Source organism: Cupressus sempervirens, chromosome 3, assembly GCF_028749045.1.
Source record: "Cupressus sempervirens isolate cs-2001-9-10 chromosome 3, ASM2874904v1, whole genome shotgun sequence".
Taxonomy (NCBI): Eukaryota; Viridiplantae; Streptophyta; class Pinopsida; order Cupressales; family Cupressaceae; genus Cupressus; species Cupressus sempervirens.
This window is the reverse complement of record NC_143120.1, coordinates 1101911969-1101933018: the sequence shown is the minus strand read 5'-3', so window position 1 is coordinate 1101933018 and position 21050 is coordinate 1101911969. Positions and strand designations below refer to the sequence as shown.

Sequence of the window (21050 nt, the reverse complement as noted above, 5' to 3'; positions counted from 1 at the left end):
TATCTTGGAAGCCTCTTGGGACAAACTGTACTTCCTGCCACTCTAATGTATGTGAATTGCGGGAATTGGATGAACCAACTCCCAAACTTCTTAATCCTTGCTTCTGCTTCCGATGAAAGTCTCTTAGCAGGCGCCCCTTGTAATACCCTTACTGTCTTCATGGCGAATGCATCGCAAAACATCTTGTAATCCTTGTTATTGTGCAAATGAAGCTGCGGATAGCATTCATGCACCAAATATTGCCCCGGCCCATTACCAATCTCTCCTAAGGCCCTAAGTCTCGGACTCTCATACAATCTAGCAATTAAGTAAAACAGATAGGATCCCATGTAGAATTGCCTTTGGTTTTGAACTGTTCTAAGTTGCAACTCTAAATTTTCACTTATGATCCTAGCCCAATCAAATTTTCCTTTTCCCTTTTCAATTTCATCAATGAAGAAGTACATCCAGTTTTCGAATTGCATAGCTTGAGCTAGGCCCATGATCTGGCTGAGAAGAACAATGAGATCGCCATATTCCGGCTTGAAATCTGCCACTGTAAGCCTTGTTGATTTGTTAACTCCTTTCCTTCCTTCGTGTATCCAATTCCGCTTTAGATGTGAGAAGTAGGCCTCTTGGTTACCTTGAAATGATTTGGCCGCCTAATCCACCATTACAACTGTCATGCCCTTGCTCTGGGGAATATTAAATGTCTCTTCAATTGCTTGTTCGCCAATGTTGGCCAACACTCTCTTCCTTTCGCCAAAAATGATGGATTTACTGTCTAGATCAAATCTGGATGCACACTCCATAATCAATTCCGGACAAGGCAAAGTAGGAGGAAAAGCTGCTGCATGTACAATTCTGCTCTTGTATATCCTCTTTGCCAAGGGGGATTGTCCTTCCTTTAGTCTGTCCCTCATCCGTATCATGTCCACTGTAGCGATATTAGTATCGGTTATTTTCTTCATTTTCGAGAAGAAGGAAGTTTTGGGCGTCATATCCTCTTTGTCTTTCTTAGCGTTTGCCCGCTTGGGATTCTTACTTGCACTATCATCCTCCATGCTCGTCGCCCTATTACGGGATGGTAGAGTGGTGGACCAAAAGGCAAGAAGAACCAAGTAGTGCAATTCTTAGAAAAGAGCGAAAGAATGGATGTCAGCTTAAGCACTCCTTGCAACTCTAGATGATGACTTTCACCTTAACTAATAATCTTACAGCAACTTTTCGGAACCCGGGATATGACATCAAAGAATTACAAATCCCTTTGCAAATTAGAAAACAAAGCCTCTAAGCTTATCCAACGCTTGCCTTCTATGCAAAAATCAAACTTTCATATGTATCTCTTCTCCCAACAAAATTGCCCAAATCTGATATAAAAATTGCAGCCCCTCTAGAAAATCAGAATTTTGTCTTCCACAAATTTCGGCCCCCACAAAATTCGGCTAAGCATGAAAAAAATCTGCTCTTCCACAAAATTCGCCCAAGCAAAGAAGGAGCAAAATCTGTAAAATCTGCCACCTAGGGCACAAATCGCAGCCCACAAAGTGGAGCAAAAATCCCCAAAAACGCAAAAATCTGGCCCTTAGACAAATCGCCCAACAATGGCAATGGAGAAATTGCCCAAAAATCGCCAAAAAACTGCCTTCCACCAATTTCGCCCAAGTCTGGAAATCTGCCCTTGCTTCAAATTCGCCCAAGCATGAGGAGCAAATGAATTGATGAAAATGAAATGGGAGGGGACTCCCTTTATAGCAGCTTTCACCTTCCTCCCAGGCTGGCCGACTTGGTCCTATAGAGGAAAAAAAAAAACAAAATTAAAGCTAAGTTAGTGGCCCACTTTAAATACTTTGCCAAAATTTTAATTTTCTAAAATGAAAACTGCACTTTTAATTTACTAATTAACCACAAATTGCAAAACGAAATTGAATGGTGCCTTGGGGATGCTAAAAATTTCTATTTAATGAGGGTTTGCTAATTAATACATCATTGAAGTTGAATTTTGGCTAACCAAAAGCCATTTCTTAATATTAATTTACCAATTTCATTAAATACCAAAAGCTTTCAAGGCAAATTTAATCTATTAAAGCCAATTTTTGCAATTTTCCTCTAAATCGATTTTGCTAAATAATTAAAATTTTATGACAAAAAATAAAATTGCCTCTAGAGTAAAAATCGATTTTGCAATTTAACTTCATCTTACAAAATTAAATTCTATTTCACCAAAAAAAATAAGATTTTCCAAGAACCTAAGTCTAACGAAAAATTTCCTTATTTGAAAATCATTCAAATTTACAATTAAATCCAAATTTTCAAAAGAAATCGTCTAAGTACAAAATTCACAATCTTATCCTGCCAAGTTGAAATCAATTTTGAACTTATTCGGCCTAAGGATAGAACTGATAGCTCTGGAAAATCAAGTTGAAACCGGGTGAAAAATACATCTAACCTTCTCCACTGGCCCTAAAGGCGATTAAAAAGGGGGTCCCCAAGATTTTGGGGCGATGTGTGAAAACCTCACAAGAAGAGTTTGTCTGTGGAATAAATTGATTTCAATTGATCCATCAACTTTCCCATATCAGATTCGTAGGAAGCCTCAATATCAAGACCAAGCAATTCCTTGATTGCAATAAGGATCTTCGAGCGTATCCTCACGACTGGATCCTCCATATCATCACACTATGTGTGCATGCCTTCCTAGTAGCCAATGAGAGGTACCAACAACCAAGGTCATAAGCAGTCCCCTTATCAATAGCTCCTTCTTGTAGTAGGATCAATTTAGGGATAGTTCTCAATGTCTTGAGACAAGGAATGACCTTATGTTTGATGGGCTGAAATTCCTTCCACATTTCCTCTATTCCTTGCGATTGATCTAATAAGTATTGTAGTCTTCTCATATGCTCGAACTATTGTTGTAAGAAAAGTCTATGCTCGTTTCCTTATATCCTCTGCCCATTCCATTACTCTATTGCAAGAACAATTTAAAATTTTAGATGTGGGAACATATGGGATAAGTGTTGTACCCTCATGCCTTGATGGATCCACACATTTTTTTATCATCTCCATCATCAAGCTTTTTTTTTCAGCTCATCTCTTTCCTCTATCATTTTATCAATTCTTTCTTCTATAACATTTACATTGCTTCTCAATTCCTAAAACTCTTGCTCCTTAATTGTTGGCCCAATATCACCAAATGCACAGTGCAAGATCATGTTCCATCCTTGGTAATCTTGTGAATTTTCCTTGTTGGTTTACGTTCTCTTACTCTCCCAACTTTTCTCAAAAATGTATCAATATCCTCTATAGAAAGAACATCTTCCACCCTTCTCCTTTTCTTCATGCTCTCTTAGTCATTCACAAACGTTAGATAAATCTATATCATTATTCATCTATTCATTTTCATCAAATTTCCTCAACGTATATCATGTCATCCTCCACTTCCTACGTGCTAGAAGTCGTCCCATGTCATCACTAAAATCCACTACCAATTGTACTATAGGGGAGGATGGTAATATCTTTGTATCTTGTTGTACTAAATGCATGGATGAAGTTGCCTCCTGATTGTCTCAAGGTAGAATCTTTGTATCTCCACCCTATGGTGAATCATCATCCAAAATTTGTCTCTATCTCCCAAGTTAATGAAGAACTAGAAATACGAGTAGGTATTGCAAGCTTGTGCCTCTGGTTCCAAATTCCCTACTAGTAGTCTTGTCACTTGATGCATGTGATGTTCCTACCACAATAACCTTTCCCTATGAAGTTTTTCCTACATCCTAAATGTCTAATCTTGAAGTGATGATAGTTACCTCATTGCCTTCTTCACCCAAGCTTCAATCACCTATAGCTGGATCAATCTCTTACTTGACATATTGCTTCAAATTTTAAACGCTTTGCCTATCTCTCATAAAGCTTTATGACCTTTTACTACAGCTGATAGCCCTTTTACAGGAATTAACTTGTTGATCTACCATCCACAAGCAATATGGGATAAAAGTCCAATGCCCTTCTAGAAGCTTACAAATTTACTTTATTAATTTTTCCTATATATTAAAAATTTAATAAATAAAATAATGCCTTTAAGGGGAAATCAAACTAGTTATGGATAATTCAAATTTTGGCCAAGTCTAGAATCACCATCCATCAATCTAGGTTTGTATTCAAACTTCAACTCTATCCCAAAAGGTTGGGGGAAATCGACTAGGGTGATGACAAGTTCCTTCTCATAGTTTCAAAATATTCATTTTTTCTTCTCTTCAAAGCCAAAATTCGATCCTAGTATGGACATTCCTAACACTTAAAAATCAACTTGTTAGCTCTTAATTTGACCCCAACATGGATAGTTCCCATACTTGAAAAAATCTTCACTTCATTACCACCCTTGAGGGAAAAACAAGCCATGCTTTGAAACTTTTTGACACTTGAAAAAAAATTTACTCTTCAATCTCATTTTTGAGGGAGAAACAACCTTGGTCTAGATAGTCTTGATACTTACAAAAAAAAACACTTTTCATGCTCACTTCAAGGGGAGAAAATGCCCCATGTTTGGACAACTTCCTGATTTAGAAAAGGTTCCAAGTTCCATACTCTATCTTGGGGGAAAAATGAAACTTATTTGGACAACTTCCAGACTATGAAAATTTCCACTTTCCAATCTCACATTTGGGGGGAAAAACAACCCCTATCCGAACAACTTCTAGACTTGGAAAAAATTTCAAGTAAATATCATCCAACGTGGTGGAAATTCATATTATGTCAAGATTCTAACCTCAACACTTAGAAATGTTGGAATCATCGTTGTCGTTACACCAAAAGCCCGAGTTGTCAATAACCGTCACAACAGCCAGAGACAAGGATCCATGGGAGGCGATTAAGCACATGTCACAAATCCATCTGTCTATGTTGGACGGTACCTTCACCTAGACGGGACAGAGGCACCGACCTCCCAACAATCCCCCCCTTCAACAAGCCCAGAGGGATTTGAACTCGTAACCCAACGCTCTAATACCACTTGTAGGAATCATCGTTGTCGTTACACCAAAAGCTCAAGTTGTCAATGAACGTCACAATAGCCAGAGACAAGGATCCATGGGAGGCAGTTAAGAACATATCACAAATCCATCGGTCTATATCAAACGATACCTTCACCTAGAGGGGATGGAGGCACCAACCTCCCAACAAGAAATTTTATAGAAGGCCAATTAAAGTAGGGAATTTCATGGTACGTCTGGATTTTGATCAAAATGAGTGGAAAATTCATTATAAGCCAGGATTTTGATCAAAATGAGTGGAAAATTCATTATAAGCCAGGATTTTGATCAAAATAAGGGGGAAAATTCATTATAGATCCAGATTTTGTGTATTTTTGTAAAGAAATTTTGATTTCCTTAGGATTTTGGCCATTTTGAGAGTGGAACATCAATTTCTATTAGGATTTTAACTCCCTTAGGCATGGAATATGCCTTTATATGGAACTTTGGACTAAGTGACTAGCCAAAATTTAAATACACTTAGGATTTTACATTCAACCCACTATAATTTGACCTCAATGGACTTCAATTTCAACATTCCCACTTTAAGATCACAACTTGGCCATTCGATTTTTTTGTCACCTCTGAGTCTCCCAAAGCTTTAACCACTAAACTTAATGGCAAAATTTATCCTACATAACAACTACGAGCAAATGGGGACCACAACAGACCTCCAACAAAGAAACTAAGTGTCAAACATTCGAGAAGACTCCACTCCTCCATGACAAGCTCCAAGCCAGCCAGGTCCACCCAACATCCAAGCACCCTACTTGACCTCGAAGACAAGGCCCGTCTTCCCCCAAAAGCCACAGAAGCCCCCGTTCAGGCCTGGAAAACTGCATCCACCAAAGTCCACACAGAAGAGACTGAAAACAAGGCCACAGATCCAACAAAAAAGACACCAAGCCCTCCTCCACCAATCACCATCAAAACCCCAAAACAAAGATGGGGGAACACCAACAACAGCGAGCAAAAGAGGAAGATTACCATCGTCCTCATCTGAATCTCCATCCTGCTCTGAACACCCAAAAACCCTAGGTGCTACCGCTCGCACTCACCATTTCGAATTAAAGTTAGTATATCTGAGAACCCAACATCCAAGCACCCTACTTGACCTCGAAGACAAGGCCCATCTTCCCCCAAAAGCCACAGCAGCCCCCGTTCAGGCCTGGAAAACTGCAGACACCAAAGACCACGCAGAAGAGACTGAAAACAGGGCCACAGATCCAACAAAAAAAGACACCAAGCCCTCCTCCACCAATCACCATCAACACCCCAAAACAAAGAAGGGGGAACCACAACAACAGCGAGCAAAAGAGGAAGATTACTGTCATCTGAATCTGAATCTCCATCCTGCTCTGAACACCCAAAAACCCTAGGTGCTACCAGTCACGCTCACCATTTCAAATTAAAGTTAGGATATCCGAGATATGACATTGGTTGCTGATCTAGAGTCAATCATATTCATAGAATTAAGTATTATATTAAAAATTCTTTGTTTTTTGATGGAATTATATTTATAATATATTGCTAATATCATCTGAAGTTGGAATTATTGTTTTATGGCAAAATCGGGAATATCACAAAATGGACATTATATAGAGCATAGGTGTTTTCTTCCAAAGAGGTTTTCCCACCAACTCACTATGTTATGGTATATTATTTTGTGTTTGTTTCCTCCTAACCATATGATCAATTTAGTTTTTCCTGAAACCTCCTTTAATAAATTAGCGTAGAAAGCATATTTACATCTTTGCTCCTCTTCAAAAAAAAGGAAGTCATGAAATGTCATGTGATTCCATGTCTTGCTCATGCACTATCTTAAGGACAGAATATGAAGCCATATAAATGAGTACTGCAGTCATAGAAATTACTGAAATCATACATGCTATTAATAATATAGTATGAACTAAAGCTATGTGTTACAGATAAGGCCTCTATGGAGCCACATTAAATACTTTGTTTCACAAAAAATATGGCATTTCAAAGGTTCAATAAAGAAGCAATTGGATAATTAGATATTTTGTGGATAAGGAAGGTTTTCCACTGATTTTATAACAAAATGGTCCCTTTTACCAATCAGGGGAACGAGATTCATGCTAATACTTCCTTTAATACATATATTTTAGAAAAATAAAAGATAAAAAGAAGAATTGCTGAACTTTTAGCATAAACCGTTTCAAGATTAGCAATCATATATGTTTGAAGAAAAAGTTTGCACTTACAGTACTGTTTTCTTCATCATCACTATTATCATCAGTCTCACTTTCCCCCTCTTCACCTTTAGCTTTTGGAAGTGTTGTATTTACACTGGGAGGCCCACAAATCAGACACAGAAAATACTTCTTGGCTCGAGTACTGGAGTAGACACATAAAATTCCAAATTAGCAAGTTCTTTATCATTCATCTACATATTTGGATTATGTGTTTCTTTAAATTAATTTGAATCTTAAACCAATTATAATATTATTTCTGCCTCATTATACACAAGTCAATTAGAGTGATTTTTAGAGATTGTGCACAACAACTTCAACAAACTAGTGCTAAAGAAGAAACAAAGAGCTATTATACAGGCAAAGGAACAAAATCATAAAAGAAACTTCCATGTGCTGATGAGAATTAGTTCTATATTTAATTTTGTATATCCAAGACACATTAGCCCTGTCAAATTGTCAATAATCACATTGAAATAAAGAGAAATGATAAAAAAATTGTCTATGATAACACTATTGATGGTAATAACAACTGATTATCTTTCGTGTGTGCTCTTAATGTTCTGAAATAAATAATTCTCACCCAATGCCACAGTTTGGAATTTTCATGTGGATTTATATTTACAAGACACTTCATTGATGCTTAATCCTAAATGACAAGTTCTATAAAGGGCAAGTTTAGAACCTCTGCTCCTGAGAGGCTACAATGTCAATAAATCAAAGTTTGCATGTGCCTCATTAACACCCAAGTTTGGTGTTTCTGTGTGGATATACATCTTACACAAGAATCAATCCACATTCAAATCCATAGTTGCATGTTATACAGCAAGCATGTTCTAAGCCTCCTTATGAATCAAAACTTTGCAAGTGTCCAACCCTACACCCTGGTTTGGTGTTTCGGTGTGGATTAAAAAATTTAATCCCATGGTGCCATGTCAAATCCTTGCAAACTTAAAACCTTCACTCAGATGAGGCTAAAAAGAACAAAAAAGTGTAATTGCTTCACCAAACACACCAGTCTGGTGTTTTAGTGTGGATTTATATATATAAAGTAGTGAATAGTGATGAATAGGGTTAAGTAGACCAATGCAGTGACAAATTAGAAGTTTCAAGTAATGAATTTTTTTCACTCTTTTTTCCCCAAGCTTTTCCAGCTTCCACTTACATTTATAAGTTCTTCTGGTTCACTGTTCACTTGACCTCAAATTAGTCTAGAGTTTTTACATTTAAAAAATCCAATTTTTAAATTATTTAAAGGAGGGTTTGCAGTAGTTGATTTACCTTTATTAAATTTTCAGTTCACAAATGTGAAATCTGTATTCAATGGCATCAAGAAGTGGAAGCCAGAGCATTCACAATAAAAATCCCACAAAAAAGCATGTTGTAGCATAACTGATGGTAGGATCATTTATTTCTACCAATTGTACGCTGAAGATGATTGGAGGCACCACTTTGCTCCAATATCAACCATGCATATCCCCTCCGCTGAAACCAAAAAGAATGTAGTCATAGGATGTTTTTTGTTCCATAAGAAATGTCAGGATTGCAACCTTTGTTGGATGGTACAAATTGAAATGAAGAGAAGTATGACATATCATTGTTTTTTGTCATTCTTAAACTCTCTCATCCCGATGACAGATCATGGACTATGATCCAAAATGTTGATGCTAAAAATTTGCACACAATCTTGCCCAAAACCATGACAGTAACAAAGCTTCAAGATGATTCAACAGTGGATTCAATAAATGGCTCAATGGCATCCCCTAACTCAGAACAAAGAGAGCAAAATCAAAACAAAGAAGATGGGTAAAAATATAGGAGAGCGAACTCCACTCCCATTGAAATTGAAAGGAGTATGTGATGTTTTAGGTCTGTCTCGTCCACAAGAAGTGGAGGATGAGGCAACATTGATAGAGAAACAACTGCTTATTCAAAAAATTATGGCATTAGAAAAATCAGAAGTAGTTGAACAAGAGATGTTATTTGGTGAACCATATAGCCAGGAGAAAGAGGAAGAGACAAAAGTAGATGAAACCCTTGGTATACGTCAAAATTATCCCAATAAAGACAAACTAGATTGTGGGAAGTCCTCCAGGAAACGGAGGGGTAGAAGTCTCTAATGAACTCAGATTGATGGATGGAGAAGCCGATTATCAAGCCAAAATTACTACCTTACTGACTTCAGGAGGACCCTCCCTATCGTGTCCCTGTTTTAAAAGCCTAACTATGATGTCCTCTCCAAAAACAAAATAATAATAATAAAATATAAATCATTTATATTAATACAATATAGATAAAAATCTTAATAAATAAATACATATAAATATCAATAATAATATTATTTAAATTAAAATTATTAATTTAAATAACTTAATAATTTTAATATGAACTTTGAACATAAATATAACTTGTCTCAAAATAATATATAGTATATACTAATCAAATATTTAATCAAAATATATTAATATATATAATCATAGATGGTTCAAACTTCATATCAACTCCCACATCAACCATTCCACATATCTCATTTACTCCATGCAACAACCATTTTTATCTTCACATATTAATTGGTACATATATTTATCTTAACCCAACGCATGTTAATATATGTATTCTAATCAGTGAGCTAAATAGAAAAAGCACAATTTCAATATTGCAGCAACACAATCTTTGGTAGAGGAGGTGTAAATAAACCATTTATCAGCAAGGAGAATGATCATGAAAGACTGGAATTCAGCGGTGGAACACACAGCAGACCCCACAATCATTAGCCCAGTAATCAGCATCCAATACACTCACTCAGCATATTTAATAGTTACTCGGCCATCGATCAATCAGCAGCAACATACAGGAGTAAGGAGGAATTATGTTTGCAGTAGAAGACCAAATCATAATATCCAACGATCCTTATAATAATTCCGACAACCACCAGTTCGCCACCAGCAGGGAAAGCACACAAGTAAGACACAGAAAATCTGTACAGGATAGAAGAACCAACAATACAGACCATATTAGGCATATACAGACAAGTAGAAAAAATCACATCAGACACACACAGTCAGCAATAGATAAAGACAGAAAGGATTGAAAAGAAGATAATAAGGCAGGAAAGATTTCAAATATATGATAATGAGCACCAATCACCACCCAACAATAAGTTCAAGAGCCATTAAATGCAATAAAAGGGTTTGCACAGGTAGAAATACACAGCAACGTAGAAGAGAACTTATAAGTAACAAGGGATCAAATCAGACAAGGAAGGGAGTGGGTAAACTCTGGAATACAAACTTCAGAGGGCATAAATTAGGGCCAACTCTAGAAGGGAACATTACAGTGGTATCTGAGCATGTTCTGCCAGCCTGAAGGAACCTAATTGGTGCAGCTCAGCTGACGAGCAATTAGAGTCCAAGAAAGGGAAAAGAAGAAGGCTACATCCCAAAATAATACAAAGACCCTTCAAATGGAGTAAGAATTGAGAGCTTCCATGAAAAGAAATGAGCAAACAAATGAAGCCATGCTCCAAGAGCTAAAAAACATAACAAATACCTTTAGGACCAACCAAGGGAATGGTGGGAATACAAACTCTTGCCAATCAAGAGGTGATAATGGTGAGGCTACCTCAAGAACAACCTTGGGAGCATTCTTACCACCCTTCATACTTAGGGAAAGGTCTCCAAGGGAAGATGAAGAAGTTAATAATCCAAACCTGGGAGAAATTGCCATAGAATATGCTAGACTTGAACCCGAGACAAAAAGAAACATCTCCTTCAAGGCAATTTGTTGAGGCAAGATACAAACTGTTACTAGGAGAAGAAATAACCACCCAAACCAAGATATTCAAAACAAAACAGGGAAGCTAAGCATTCATAACTTTGAAAGATCGGGTAAGGTTACAGCACAAGCATGATTACAAAAACTAGAAACATACCTCAAGATCTGCCCCATGACAGAGAAAGATGCCATCACATTTGTCATTTTAAATATGGGAGGAGTAGCACATTTATAATGGCACCATGGACTAATTACCCCAGACCGTAAAAACATAAAGACCTGTGATGTTTTCAAAAGAAGACTTATTGAAAGATTTGATCAGATCCACCCGCAAAAACACTTGAGTTAACAAGGATAAGGCAAAGAGGAACTATTGAAGACTACATTGCAGAATTTCAAGAGTTATCCATTATGGTCCACATAATATCCAATGAAAGACTTGCTTACATATTTGTAGAAGGGTTGTCGGACAACATAAGAGGATTGGTGAGTGCCTTGGACCCTCCTACATGAAAAGATGAAATCCTAAAGGCCATGCATCTTGCTGCTGCCAAAATAGGTGGAAGGGGGAAATCCAAACACAACATCTAAAGATAGACCATTTGACAATTAAAAGAATCGTAAAGATAGGCATGATGCAAGTAAGGAGAGACTGTATTTCTGTTGCAAAGAAAAGTGGAAGTTGGGACACATTTGTGAGCATCATAAGAATAAAGGAGAAAATCTACGTTACAAGTGCAGAGATGAATGGAGACATATGTCATCCAAGGGACCTCTAGCAAAGAAATGTGTGTTTCAGATGTAAAGAGAGATGGGAGCCAGGCGATAAACATGGGAAGAGAAGCCAAGCCCATAGGATAGAAGCAACCGAAAAAGAAGGAAAAGAGAACCTAAACAAGAAAACAAGGGATGATGAAGTCTTAACATCAACCCATCAAAGGAAGAGGAGACAACAAACAAATGGAGCTTCATGGAGGAACAAATGTAGGGATTATTACTCCCTTGCAAATAATCCGACACGATAAAAATTGTAACATGTCAAAGTGAAATTTCCCATAGAATATTACACAAAACATGGATTTGGATACATCAAATGATTAAGTTTCTAACCTACTTGGTTACTCCAAGAGAAGATCATAGTCCTAGTTGGATGTTCCTATCTCTTGTGGATTAAATGCTCCAAGAGATTGTCCTAGTCCTGGTTGGATGCTCCACACTCCTACCACTTTCAGATTAGCTACTCCAAGAGATGGCCCTGGTTGGACGCTCCTACCTAGTTGGATGCTCCCTCTTGTGGATTAGTTACTCTAGAGATGGTTCTAATCCTGGTTGGAAACTCCTCCCTCTTGTGGATTGGTTACTCAGAGAGATGGCTCTAGTCCTGGTTGGATGCCACTCCATGAGATGGTTTCGGTCCAGATTGGACGCTCCTACCTCTTGTGAGCCAACTATATATTTACGTGTCTACTCTATGTTTCCATGTGTATGCTTTGTGTCTAGATATATTCATCTGTGTACTTCATTATTCATGTCTTTATGCATTAATGTGCTGAGTGTATGCTTTGTGCCTTTAAGCATACAAGTGTATACTTTTTGTTTTCAAGTTTATGCTCCATGCTTTGCTCTATATTTTTATTTTACTTTTTTCTATTTTATTTGTGTTAATATAGAAGAAGAGATGACTAAGAGTGAACGAAAAGATTTGAATTTGAGGCATACACTTGCTTTTGCAGATTTAAGTGGCATCACAATGAGATAGTCTTGACTGTTTCCTCTCAATGATGAAAGAAAACTTGTCTTAACTTAAGCTTTACAAAGTTTCGACTATTAGCATGTTATATGTAGATCTCCAATCATTGCTTGGAGACAAGCAATTTTGGGAGAGGGAAACAGTTGTATCCCTTGTTTTAAAGCCCCAACTATGATGTCCTCTCCAAAAAATAATAATTAATAATATAAATCAATAATAAAATTACAATACTAAATACAAACATTTAAATAAGAAAAATAATGTTATTGTTTAATAAATATTGTTATAATAATGTATAAATACTAATATTATAATTTAAATTAAATTAATAAATTATAAAAAATTTAATAATATTAAATATTAAACAAATAGAAGAATAAATATGAATATAAATATAACTTGTCTCCAAATAACATATACTAATCGGAATATATTAATATATCAAATCCTAGATGATTCGTATCAACTACTCCCACATCAGTTGTTCCACATATCTCATATACTTCATGCAACAACCATTGTTGTCTTCATATATTAATTGATACATACATTTATGTAGTAGAGGTATAACTAAACTGTTTGAAAGCAAGAGGAATCATCATGGAAGACTGGTGTTCAGCGAAGGAACACACGGCAGACAACACAATCATTAACCCACTAATCAGCATCCAATACACCCGATCAGAATATTTAATAGTTACACAGTTGACGATTTTCAATACAGTCAGCAGCAACATACGGAGGTAAGAAAGATTTACGTTTGCAGTCAAAAGACCAAATCATAATATCCAGCAATACATATAATAATCCCGTCAACCACCAGTTCCACACCAGGAGGAAAGCACATAAGATATACACAGCCAATTTATACAGGATAGAAGTAAACCCAACCAACAAAACAGACAATATTGGGCACATACATACAGGCAGAAAAAACCATGCCAAATACACACAGTCAGCAATAGATAAAGACAGAGAAAGGATCGGAAAGAAGACAAATAGATCCAAACAAATATATTTAGCACCAATCACAACCCAACAATAAATTAAAAAACTATTGAATGATCTAAAGGGATTTGCACAGTAAGAAAATTACAGCAACAAACAACAGAACTTATAAGCAAGAAGGGATCAAATCAGACAAGGAAGCGAATGGGTGAACTCTGGAATACAATCAGACTTCAGAGGACATAAATTAGGTAACTCCAGAAGGAGACATTACACTTCCCCAGGAGCCACAATGCTCCTAGCATAAAATGTTAAGGGGGTTAAACGCTCCTAACAAACAGTGCCGGGTCAAGCACGGTATCTCTTTAGCAAAATCAAAATAATGTTATTGCAAGAGACAAAACTAACCAGAGAAGGAATGTCAACTTTTTAAAAAAGACTAGGAATTGGGAAGTGAAGCTTCTAGAGGACTGACTATCATTTGGAATCCGAGAAGAGTGTCCTATGAAGTTCTAGTAGAAAGGAGCCACTATTTAGGAGGAGTGATACGAATTGTTGGCAATAATCTGAGTTTTGTTTTCATAAATGTTTATGGTCCCACTGCCAACAACACGGAGTAGTTTTGGAGAGGATAATCATGAGCCAGATACCATTCCCACAATCATAGTTGGAGACTTCAATGCCATGCTCTGTCTATCAAACAAATGGGGTGGGGTCCAAAGAGAATCATTGTTGTCGGTAAAATCTATATTGTAGCTAACAAGTAGAATTGTATCCGAACGGGCGCGTGACGGTTGAGTCACCCCTTCAAGAAGTTACATGTACACCATCTGAAATGGACCTTGGTTCATCATTGTAATCATCATTGTATTCGGATTGTAAGCATTGAGTGCATATATGAATAAAGCATCTATTCTATGTTATATCGTACTATACTACATGTGTTAAGTATCTTTTACCCTATACGGTAAACATTTAGCATCATTGCTAGACGAACCTGGAACGAAGGAATGTTATGAAGATTAATGCCGATTTTTCTTAACAAGGATAGGAATAAGGTAAAAGACAAGGATGAAATATGTACAACACAAGAAGTTTTAACTTTAGCGCAGTAGGCGGAGCGCAGACAGAAGCTTCAGCAGATTGCTGACGGACACCAAGGGGGTGAAGGGGCACAGACGAAGGGAGTGCACTCATCTAGTAGGTCGAGGAGTGTCGAAGAATTGCTGGAAGAGACTCGACAGCGACTGAATTTGGTGGAAGAAACAAGGGAGGAGTTCCTTAACATGTATACGCCGAGGGTAGAGCATCTGAACGAAAGGGAAGCAACTCATACGGCTCGAAGTGTTGAGGGAGCATGAGCATGAAGTGTACTCTTCGTTCCCGATACACCTGACAAACGGATACAAGCAGATAATCGAACTTCACCTAAGGAAGATCTTCTTTCACCAAGCAATGTGGTTGTCGAAAGCAAGGCAATTGTCCGAAGCAGTGCAGCTGTGCAGAAGAGCACGGGTGCTCAGAACAACACGAGTACACAAGTACCAAAGAATCAAAAGAAAGTAGCGATGGCGAGTCTCAAAGAGAAATTGCTTAAGTTTAATGGGGACAGAACGGTAGATCCAATCAGACACTGCAAGATGTGTGAAACCATATGAACAGCAAATGGCGTGACAGACGAGGATGATTGGGTTAGGCAGTTCCCAGCAATTCTACGGGGTGTGGCAATTGATTGGTTTGCAGACGCCAACCCTCAGAAAAAAAGTACAATCTGTGCCTATGCAGGACACCTGAAAGAGCTGGTTGGAAAGATGGAGAGTCAACCAACTAATCAATTGAAAAAACAATGGTTTGTGTAGGGGCTACGGCCGGCTCTAAAAAAGAAGATGAAGATTGTACCACACACGTCATACGCCGATGTGTATAATCGTGTGATGGATTTGGAAAGTGAACAGAAGACAAGTAAGAAGAAAAAGCATAAATCGTTGGATTCAAAATTCATCATCTGAAAGTAGCTGTAGTGACGAAGAATCAAACAAGAAAGTTCGAGCATTACAAAAAGATATGCTCAGAATGATGAAAGAATTTAAGAATTTGAAAGAGAATCCAGACTCAGTCAAGAGAGAATTATGGTCCATGGACTGTAAAGAAGATGGCCACACAAAGGGCTCGCTCATGCTCGAAGAAACAGTTCTGTGATATCTGCCAAGTTGCAGGACATTCCATAATGGAGTGCTTGTTTAACATGAAATCAAAAGGACACCAACAGGTGTTACTAACATAGGAAGTGTCCACCAGAAATAACACAAACAACGATGCAACTTCAAGAGGATATCGCAACAATAATAGACGCGGAAGGGCTGGCAATAATAACAAAAATAACAATGGAGGCTGGAGCCGAATACAATATGACGTGAACCGACAGTCGATGATACAGTGTCGTGCATGCAACCTCTAGGGGCACTTCACCAAAGATTGTACCAAGAAGGAAATGCCACAGCTACTACGCAAATGGTGTCGTCCAGGGGACCATGAAGATTCAAAATGCCTAAAGTAAGGGGTAAATCTATTAAGCATTGAAACATATGATGAGAAGGTACTGGCGGTTACACGTGAGCAGGCGAAGAAAGCGAAATACCCTGATGCAAAAGAAGAGAATGAGAGGTTACAAAAAACATGAACAGAGCTGGAAAGGCAGATGAAAACAAGGAAATCACAAGTAAAAGACACTTTGATACTTCGAAAAGGACCTTAGCGGAACAAAACATGATAAGGCAAATAATGCAAATAGAAGTTCCTATTAAATTAAATGACCACCCTCTCACGATGCCACAATTGTGAAACGGCTATTATGAATATCACACCGCTCCCAAGAGTGACGGAGGAAACAGTAAGGGACAGTAATGGAACAACGACAGCGGACCCGATGCTACTGGAACTTATGACGAGAAGGCATCCAACAGTAGTTGAGATGGGCATTCTGGGCACTGTACTGACAAACACAATTGTAGACGGAGGGTCAAGCATAAACGTGTTACCGAAAGATATATGGGAAAAGCTAGGACAACCCATGTTGTGGCCACCTACTTTTCAGTTACTTACGGCAGATCAGCATGGGATAAAATTGTTGGGAACTTCGATGGCACAAGCGGTAATGATTGGGACGCAGCCATTTTTACTAGATTTTGTGGTCATCCCACTGAAAAGAAGAGGGTACGACGCTATCCTTGGATAGGGTTGGTTGGTGCAAGCAAAAGTAAAACATGACTAGAAACGAAAAAACCTATCCATGGAATGCGGAGGCAAAAGATTCATAATTGACTTACATACACAAATGGTAGGGGAAGAGGCAACGTCGTCAGACTCAGAAGGTGAAGGCGAGAGTGATGACAAAGGAAAAAAGAGAATGGAACCAGACGAAAAAGGGGTATTGAGATTAGAAGGGGGGTCGACTGATGACAACCTAGATTCGGTGAACGGACTGCTATACTGGCAGATGGAAGATTACGAGCTCTTCCCAAGCTGTAACTGTACACACCTAAAAACCTTTAGAAAATAAAGTATTTTTATTTTCTAAAAAATTTCTGATGACATCATCATTTATTAATTAATTATTTATTTAATTAATTTATTTATTTTTATGTCATTAAATCCCTTATCTTAATTAAAAATATTTAATTAAGGAATCCCTCCCAAAAATGTTTAAATCTTATTTAAACATTATTTCCTTATTTCTTAATTATTTAATTAATAAATTGACCAAAAAACCCAAAATTAATAAAAAAATTATTTTTTGCCCAAAACTTGACCAATTTCTTTAAGACCACTAACCTCTTCCAAAATCTTCTAATCCTTCTTTAATTTTGATTAAAGGCTAATCCCATCATTTCCTACTCCTAATCCCAACTCAAAATATTTAATTAAGATTAAATATCAATCCTCATGTTTATTAAAAAAGTTTTAATAAATATCTCCTCAACCCAAACCCTTGAAATAAATAGAACTTTATTTATTTCCTAAAAATCTAATTTATCCTCATCCTAAAAAGTTCTAGACTCTTCTAGAAAGTCTTCATCCTCATCCTAAGAAGTTCTAGACTATGCTAGAAAGTCTTTATCCTCATCCAAAGTCTAGACTCTTCTAGAAGATGTCTTTAAACCTAATCCTAATCCCCTCCTAACCTTGTCACATTCCCTAAAAATGGGTTAAGACTTACTAACCCAAGCCAAAGTTAACAAATATCTCCTCCTTCACCCACCCTCATTAAATGCCATCCACTTGCCTATCCCTAAGCTAATTCTAAACCATCCTAATCCATCCTCTAATCATTTGCACAATCCTAAGCAAGCTTAAAACCTTCCTAATCAACCCCAAGTCGAAATTCCTCTCATCTCCTTTAAAATATCCCAACCATCAAACTTTATAAAGCCCACTAGGCCATAAATGACTCTTCCAAGCCCTTTTATTGCTTTTACAAGCCATTATGAGGGTCTTTATGAAGATTTTATCCCTTGAGCCTCCTTTGTTGACTCATCCTTCCCCTTTCCTCCATCCTCTCACCCTGTGACATGTGTCACTCCCTGATTGGTTGTAAGGAAGCACAATCCATGTGCTCTCCTCTCATGCAATCTGAGTCTTCCATAAGCTTTTCCCCATCCTTGCATCCTAGCCCTTGATGCCTCAAGCCCTTTGCCTATTTAAGGAATCCTCTCCCAAGCCATTTCAACACAATCCATGAAGTAAAGTCATAATGCCATTTTAAGAAGCTATTTTACATCAAAACCATACACTCACACCCAAATTCCAACTCCATTTGAAGCCCTTTTTGAAGCATAAGCTTGAGCATACATCCTATCTATTTAGACAAAGCCACTCAACAAGAGAGCTTCTCATTGAGAGAGTCCATTAATGGCTCATATTCTCAATTGAGAGTTCATTTTAGTCTATCTTGAAGTTTATGAATTTTGTTTAGTTTGTAGAAGCTTTATTTAAATTTGGTTTCTATTAGCATACTAACATTACTCATATACATTTTGGCACGCCCGGTGGGACCCCGCATGGGTCATCTTCATTAGCATTTTTAGTCAAGTTTTGTAAATCATTTGCTAATTTTGGCTAATTTTGCTTGTTTTTGTGATTGGTAGGATTGTATAAATAGGTTTTGTAGGTCCACATGAGCATGAAAAAGACAAAGGAACTCATTATCTATCTCATAGTGTTTGCAGATTTTTCAAGCTTATAGGTGGACAAAGAACTTGAAATTCTTCTTCCTCTTCTTGTCTATATTCTTCTTATTCCATCTACTTCTTCTTCTTCTTCTTGTGGGAGATCTTGGCCATTTTTTTTGTAAGGAAGCAGAATCATACACACTTCTTTTTAGTGCTTAAAATGAACCCCCAAATCATACTTAAATCCATTAAAAAATTAAAAATTTGCGAAAAAAAAAAATCTTTTAACAAGTGAAACTAAACCAATCCAATCATTTGCATCCTTGCAACATCAAGGTTTTAGATGCATTCATGCAAAGTTAGGAACACTTCATTTTTGGGAATTTAAAAAGAACTTCAAGTTTCCATTTCAAAAGGTTCAAAATCAACACTAAATGCACACTAAAATCTAAATCAAACTCAAAGCATCAATCAAGGATAAAATGAACCTCATTTGCAAATATTTTAAAGTTCTTTTAAAAATCTCATGAAAACTAAGAGTCCTAAATGGTTGCCAAAAATTGTCATAAAAGCTTTGTTATTTGTTCCAAACAAATGTCATGTTGCAAAATCTTGAATGTTTCTTAGGTTTTTCATGCATCAAAACAATTTAGGAATATCATTTTTGGGCTTAAAATATGCAAACTAGAACACAAAATCTTGAATGAAAACCAAAGTCCAAAGAGTCATTTTCACTTTTGAGTCCAAAACAATCTTGAATGATCTAAGGTTAAAACAAAGCACTTCAAAGTTCTTAAAACAACACACAAAATCTCAATCTTGAATGCTCAAAGGAAAAAACTTGACTGTTTAATCACTTGTCTTTAAATGCATGTTGCTAAAATCACTCTTGAGTGCCATGGACTAAAATCAAGTTTGTTTTTTTTATGAATGCATGATTAAAACAACAAATCCAATCTTGAATGCCATAGATCAAATAATCATCTTTTGGGGCATAAAAAGAATCTACATTTTTGAAATCTTCTAAGTTATAAAAACTAATAAAGACGCTTTGAGTAAATTTGTAGTTGGACTCACCCTCTTTAATCACCCATCAATTTAACCATTGGTTGCAATCTCAGCGCCATCTATGGGGATGGGTCTACCTAAGAGGGTGTTAAGTGCTCCACAAAGATCAAACTCCACTCACTTGGGTCTTTAGTGGTTTTTCTAAGTTAGAAAATTCTTTGAATGCGCATTAATCTTGCTCACACTTCATTTGGGCATAAAAATTGGAAAAGTCTTGACGTGGAGGGCCCCCGGGTGCGCGCTTGGCAATCGAGTTTCACACATCTTTGTTTTGGGCTTAAAACAAACTCACACTCAATCTTGAATGCCTAACAATCAATGAACATTGCATAGTTTGGACGCAGTTTCAATGACGTTCGCATTTCTTATGTTGACGATCTCTCAACTTTCATTATGCTGACGATGCTGTCAAATTGGAATGAACATTGTATGCCATAATCACAAGTGTCTTCAATCATAGCTTACAAAATCTAAATCATCAATTGGAATAAACGCGTGTCTTTTAAAGCCCAAGATCATGTATGTGGTCTTGTTTTACACTTTTTAGGAGGCCTGCTTAGGGATTTCATCACCCCTTGGGATGACCTCAACTCCAGCATTCCGACGGAGTATAAAAATCAGGAGGTGAATCCAAAGACACCTCTCTTGGAATCAAGATTTTGGCACTCGGGCTAAGCCTCAAGGAACTTTATACCCTTGAGAAGTGAAAGAGGAGAAGTGGGTTACCGCTCCTCTTGGCTGTGTGACATCTTTTTGGTTTCATCTACAAATTTGGGCCTCACGTACCTTGCATATATCGAGGACTCCCTAGCTATAACAAATTTCATCTTTGTAGAAAGATTCCTAGGATGTTGGTGTGTTTGACGTGCTTGCTCCAAAATTTTGTCTGCTTGTTTGTTCATAGCTTTTGAATGAATGTTTGCCAACTTTGGTCAAAATCCCAAAAAAGCAGAAATCTCCCAGCTCAAGGCATACTTAGCGTAGTCACTGCCTCATCAAAAAATCATCCAAGCTCCCCCGCTGCAACCGAATCTATCTAGTTCCTTGCTTTAGAACAATCCCAAATCCAAAGTCTCTCCAAATCATCCCCCCCAGCCAGCTAGCAACCCAATCCAAAATCACA

General features: G+C 37.3%; 1 protein-coding gene across 1 annotated transcript in view; it reads right to left on the bottom strand.

Annotated features, from left to right (window-relative positions):
* The window catches only part of RID2 (S-adenosyl-L-methionine-dependent methyltransferases superfamily protein), a 112268-nt gene that overhangs the window by 38278 nt on the left and 52940 nt on the right, over positions 1-21050 (bottom strand). Inside the window, exon 9 of the mRNA XM_089823201.1 lies at positions 7232-7364. Within this exon, the coding sequence (XP_089679327.1) occupies positions 7232-7364 (133 nt within the window). The remainder of the gene's footprint in view (positions 1-7231; positions 7365-21050) is intronic.